The sequence below is a fragment of the Arachis ipaensis genome, chromosome B01, assembly GCF_000816755.2.
Source record: "Arachis ipaensis cultivar K30076 chromosome B01, Araip1.1, whole genome shotgun sequence".
NCBI lineage: Eukaryota > Viridiplantae > Streptophyta > Magnoliopsida > Fabales > Fabaceae > Arachis > Arachis ipaensis.
In genome coordinates, this window is record NC_029785.2 from 131,423,911 (window position 1) to 131,430,049 (window position 6,139).

The 6,139-nt window shown below is 38.0% G+C and overlaps 1 protein-coding gene across 1 annotated transcript; it reads right to left on the reverse strand.

The window, feature by feature from the left end:
- Window positions 121-5,487, reverse strand: LOC107639296 (DNA replication licensing factor MCM2). Its single transcript, XM_016342778.2, has 17 exons — window positions 5,168-5,487; window positions 4,887-5,065; window positions 4,319-4,491; window positions 4,035-4,224; window positions 3,704-3,923; window positions 3,408-3,615; window positions 3,000-3,134; window positions 2,721-2,912; window positions 2,463-2,635; window positions 2,186-2,374; window positions 1,955-2,071; window positions 1,659-1,743; window positions 1,421-1,570; window positions 1,201-1,326; window positions 926-1,108; window positions 654-815; window positions 121-570 (listed from the first exon to the last, which is right to left on the reverse strand). Exons 1-17 carry the CDS (start codon window positions 5,377-5,379, stop codon window positions 454-456), a joined length of 2,811 nt encoding a protein of 936 aa, XP_016198264.1. The 5' UTR covers window positions 5,380-5,487; the 3' UTR covers window positions 121-453.

Sequence of the window (6,139 nt, forward strand, 5' to 3'; positions counted from 1 at the left end):
CAAATTACGCATACATATACTAGTAATAATAAAAATTTAAGTAAAATAAATAGCCACTTGTCTTTTTTTTTTAGAAATTAAACACACAGTAATAACTTAATAGAGTACCCGAGAAGCCGCTAATTAACAATACAGAATCTAATATAAGCAGCTAAAATCACCCAATGAAATCAATCGCTTTACCGTGCGCGAATATATTCCCCACCGAGAATAGCATATGGTCCTATCTTAACTATGCTCTATAAAAGTGCCTTTTCTTAAGAGTGACAAATGAGGAATAATATTATCACAGGCATCAACAACTCAAAGGAACATTCAAATCTGAAACACATGAAGACTGAGTATCTTTTTATAGTTACAGACAGCTAGATGAAAAATGTACTGTCCCTACAGCTTGCTGCTACGATAATAAACTAGCAATGTTGGTGGTGAACTGGTGATGGATGCTTTTGTTCAATTAGCAAGGCGATGTCTGATTATTCCGCGCTCTTCATCCAATACAAAATTGGCCCTTGAAAAGTGACTACTGTTGAAGAATGGTTTAAGATCATATATTTCGTGCTCTTGAGCCTGCAATTTAAAAAGACAAAGTGATGAGTTAAATTCAGTGCTATCTCAGCTCAAAAACAAACACAAAGAACAAGCATAAATACCTTATTGTGGAGATCTTCCACTTTGACATCTATATGTTCAAGACCTGAAGTAGATCCAGCAACGATTTCTTCAAAACGCAAAGCATTCTTGACAAGCTCGCGGAGAAGGTAAAGCAGCAATTCATTGTAGTCCTTCTTGAAAGTCATATATTTTCTAAAGCTCTGCAACAGTAAACTCACTATTTAGATAATAGAAATATGTAACAATACAGCATGCTAGAAAGATACATTCATAGAGCACTCTGCAGCAGAGCCAAAATAATTTTCAATACCTTTTGAAGAGCTTTCTGCACTCCAAATTTCTGGGTTGAAATGAATGAATCAAGTAGGACTCGAATTGCCATGTCCACATCCTCTTGTGTGACATGGTGCCTGAGATGCATCCTCGCATGAGCTTCGGACATCCTTATCATTGACTCAATATGCCTTACAGCAATAGGGACCCCTTGACCATGCTATATATGATAATAACGATAGCATCTTAGTCAAGTCGCATAGACAATTAATCACGAACAGAAGTTTAGCAAGAGAAGAGACAAAGAGTTACCGAGGATTCTTTCCGCAGTTCGGCATAAACATGTGTCAACTTATCCAAATCAGCATCATGTAGTCTTGGAAATACATTTAATTTAGCATAAGTAATATACTTCTTTAGCAACTCTTGTGGAAGTATCTGCAAACAAAGTTCACTCAGAAACAGAATCCACAATATAAGTTTATCTAACAAAACAAAGTTGTTAGCAACAGCAGTCGGATTTGATTAAAACCTCAGGATCAACAGGCATGGCAGATGCATAATCATCTTGGGACTCAGTCACCGACTTTTCGTCTCTGTTACCACCCTTTGGTTGTGACCTAAAGTGACTGTCCACTACAAACTTTGCAAGCATTTCATCAGTGACCGGATCAACCACATCCTGCACAATCAAGAAGTCCCTTAGTACATACGAATATGGATAAATCAAGAATCTATTGAAGAAGCAATGCAATGAATTTAAACATTACCTTCACAACACAGAGGATGTCAAAACGGGAAATAATAGGGTCTGTCAATTCAACATTTTGAGAAAATGTTTTGGAGGAATCATATCTGTAAATCAAAGTTAAAGGTAACATCAATTAGAAGCTTGGAAAATGAGGGTAAAAATAATTAATACTAATAAGCGACCTAAGGTTGAACTTAAATACACAGACATTAGAGACCCTTCAGTATCAGTGTATCACACATTAGAACCTTATCTGAGACACTAATAAGCAGAGCAAGTTTACACTCAGATACAAGCAACCTCATATTTGCTTACCTTCCTCCAATAGGATTGGCAGCAGCAATGACAGAACAGCGTGCCTGAAGAGATGTAACAATTCCCGCTTTTGATATGCTTATACTCTGCTGCTCCATGGCTTCATGGATACTTACCCTGATGTGATAAAAAGAGAAAGTCATACATAACCAATAACTTCCTCCGCAGAGGATGGGGGATTAACAATCTGATATTGAGAAATTTCAGGCTAATCTAATTTCTGTTTATTACCTGTCTTGGTCATTCATCTTGTCAAACTCATCGATAAGGCAGATCCCTTTGTCAGCTAGGACAAGGGCTCCCCCTTCCAAGGTCCACTCCCTTGTGACAGGATCCTTGTGAACTGCTGCAGTGAGACCCACAGCAGACGCCCCCTTGCCAGTGGTGTATACAGCTCGTTGCCCAGTTTTCTCAACGTACCTTGCAGAAGAAATTTGAAATATAAACTAGTTAATTAATTGATCACCATTATGAAGTGAAAGTCTAAGACATGTTGACAAGTTCTTACTTGAGAAATTGTGACTTCGCTGTTCCTGGATCACCAAGAAGTAGAACATTAATATCTCCTCTCAGTCTGTGCTTTCCTTGAACATTTTTTTCTTGACCTCCAAACATAGCTAAAGCTATTGCAGTTTTGATGTCTTCATGACCATAGATTGATGGAGCAATAGACTTGATAATCTGAAATTTAATTCATAGCACATTAGAAACCAAATAACTAAATGATGAAGTAAAATATATCAAGCAATAATTCCATAGAACAAACCCTTTCTCCTATTCTTGGATCTTTGCTCAAATTCTCAATCTCTTCTTTGTCTTCCTGAGTAAGTTTGTAAGCAGAGAACAGATCGTGCTTCTTTGTGACATAATTTGCTTCGACAACAGTGGCAAACACAGGAAAACCATTCTTTGTGTTTAGCGACAAATCGAAGTTATTAGTATAGATACCTGTGACCTCCTGAAACGGCAGAATAATGTACAAGAAAATAAGGAATCATCCTACAAATCACAAACCAAATTAAGAAGTCCAAGCAGAGGACAATACAATCTCTTCCCCAGGACGGGCACAGTCAATCAGATCGTTCAATAGTATAACTTCCTTGTATCTTGGTAAACGACCTGCAGGAACAATTCCTGGGCTCTCTTGGAGAGTGAGCTTTTGAAAATTCCTGTAAATTGTCTGCATCAATCACAGAAGGAAAAGGGTTAATTTTCATTTGAGAGATTGTCAACTTATATTGTAACAGAAAATCCAAAATGTCAAATCATCTGTGAATAAAAAACAATAATACAACATTTCACTTGAACAAGCCTCATGCAAACATTTGGCCTAATCAAAGTAAACCAACAAGCAGCACATTGTGCATCCGTAATTGTAATTTAAATATCCTCACACTCAGCTTCTTTATCAAATAACAGAGGGCATAAAACAAAAGGATTTGTGGAACTGTACCTGCTCAATGTTGACAGTAAATGGCCCTTTTGATTGACACTCAGGACAGGATCCAACTCTCACCTCTGAGTAGGAATTCTGGAAAAAAGGTCCCAAAGTTGCCCCACATTTATTACAGTCATACTTCACCTGTTGCAACTGGGGAAAGACTCCTGAACGTCTAGTTACAACTCCCCCAATTCGAATCATTGTATTCAAGTGAATTTGTCTGTCAAAAGAACCAGCTTTTAGTTTATTATCTAATGAAAGCTAGGGGAGCAGTAGGATAAAGGAACGGGTTGGTTTGTTTCTGTTACCTTATATTCCGAATCTGGTCATAAACTGGTAAGTTTGTTATACGAACATAAATCTTTTGTTGTATATTTTTGTAATTTGGATGCAATTGAAAGACAACATTTTTAGCAACATCTTCCATTACTTCTAAGACAGACTGAGGTGCATCAGCCAGCCAAATGGCAATGTTGGGATGGACGTAGATAAATTGTTTGTAATCTATCTCCAAACTACACTTATTGGCTGCAATTAAAAGAGACGACAAAAAAGGGAGGAAAGAAATAAGCTGACGCAAAGAAGATATTGTCACTACCAGATGTACAAGATTTTAAGACTCAGTAGAAAATATATTACCTAACACCATCTCATTTATCAGCCGCACATATTCAAAGTCACCGTGTTCATTTTTAGGATTAACATACGTGAGCAAGAAATCCTTGAATTTTCTAGCTATGAAGCGGCGGACTTCATCTCTTGTAACCCATTCTCTAAGTGTTCCTTGAACACGGTACATCTCATAACCACCTTCCTCATCAAAGTCATCCTACATTTCATGTACCCATGTTAATTGTTAACATAAACTTAATAGCTTAGAGATTGTGGAAGCATTATAATAGAATAAATAAAGCATACAGTACATCATATTGATCATCCTCAGTTTGATCAGTCCTCGGAACATCATCTCTAGAGTGTCCTGGCTGTGACCTTCCAGGTGAACTATGCAACCCATCGAAATCATCATCGCTCAGATTAGGAGCCCTGGCATCAGCTCGAGCCCTTTTGGAGGGCCTGTAACTGTCATCATCAGTATCTGCAATAGAATATTCAAAGATAAATCACCATTGCCTTAACAAAAATAACAGAGAGCGAAAAAATAGCTCTACGTATACTGTAAAGTTGTGCAAGAGCACGTAGAAAATATGAAATTCTGCAGCACATATATTGGTCTTAAATCAATACTTCATGATGAATGACATTTAAAATTTGGCTGGGACAATCAAATCATTGCATCACCAGGAACAGGCTCAAGTCAACAAGTTATGTTCACGGATCTAAATCCAATGTAATGGACATATGTAACTAGTAATAGAACTTATTAATATCATAAAACAAAGGACCCTAAACATTAAAAGATGAAATGAGGCACGTGTTAACAAATTGGAATCTGAGGACAAAAAAATTAAGAGGAGAGAAAGTAAAGGTTACCTTGGTCATGGAGAAGCTGAGGGAACTTGCGATTGTTAAGGCGACCATCACGAGCATCTAGTTCCACCTCCGCAGCCCTTCGATCTTCCATTATCTGATCGAAATCCCTAACATCCTCCACTGAATCATCCAGCCCAGCCGATTCAAACTGATCATGGTCATCCAACCTCCGATAATCACTGTAAACAACAATACACAAATAAAAAACTTAGAAATGAAGAACAAAACGGTATTGGAGATTTTGAGGGGGGAAGAGAAGGAAGAGGAATATGAGGACTGACTCCATGTAGTTGTCGTTGTATAGATCCTCTCCATCTTCGTCCTCTTCCGGGTTTTCGTCTTCAGGCTCATCGTGAATGATGTCGGGATCGACGGAAGCCTCATCGTCTTCGGAAACATGGCTGGTGTGTGGAAGCTGGTCGGTGTTGAAACCGGCGGAGGGAGAGGTCGGTGATTCAGGTTCCGGCGTTGAAGCGGGATTCCCTGGATCCATGCTTATCTAATCACTCTTTCAAGTTTTAACAACTGAATCTGATTTTCTTTCTCTTGATCAATCTCTCCGGTGGTGAGTGGTTAGTCGTGAATGGTGGCTACTGAACTAGTCTAGGGTAAGATAAGAGGTATCAAACCGCTCCTCTTGGTGGGGTCCCTCCCTTTGGCGGGAAAACTTTGGCGCCAAATCTCGTGCCCGCTTCGTGGGCTGATTCAGATTGGACTCCATTAGGCCCAAACCTGCTACTACATAATCGCTTCCTTCTTGGGCCTCTGGCCCATTATTATTTGTTTAAAACTTGTTATCAACAATGAAATTAATCCCGCCTTGTGCAGCAACCCATTGGCCAGCGGCAAACCCTTAAATGGAGCTCAGTACCACGACGGATTAGTTCGTCCAAAAACTAAACAATGAAGTTATGACCAAAAAACAAATGAAATTATATAGGCCGATGGAGATTACGATTGAGTACTTATGATAACTTGGGCAGTGTTTGTTTCCAACTTTCCATGGACTAAAAGAGAGATTGAAATTCAGTATCCCGTCCAAAAAAAAATCATTATTGTATTTGGCAAATAGAAAGTGAAATTATCGAGATACAAAATTTATGAGAACTAAAACTTTAATGTTTTTTTTAATAACTAAAGATATTTTAAATTTAATAAATATTTTTATTTTGTTAGTGTATTACACATAAATTTGATATTGGTGATAATAGCGTTCATAAATATTCAAAATGAAGCTCAAAATATATACTCTA

Excerpts from the sequence above, each read along its gene's own strand:
- LOC107639296 (XM_016342778.2), bottom strand. The coding sequence starts at position 5,379 with ATGGATCCAGGGAATCCCGCTTCAACGCCGGAACCTGAATCACCGACC. Across the intron at positions 4,492-4,886 it reads TCAGCTTCTCCATGACCAAG|ATACTGATGATGACAGTTAC; the intron begins GTAACCTTTACT and ends ATTCTATTGCAG. Across the intron at positions 2,636-2,720 it reads ATCCAAGAATAGGAGAAAGG|ATTATCAAGTCTATTGCTCC; the intron begins GTTTGTTCTATG and ends ATTAAATTTCAG.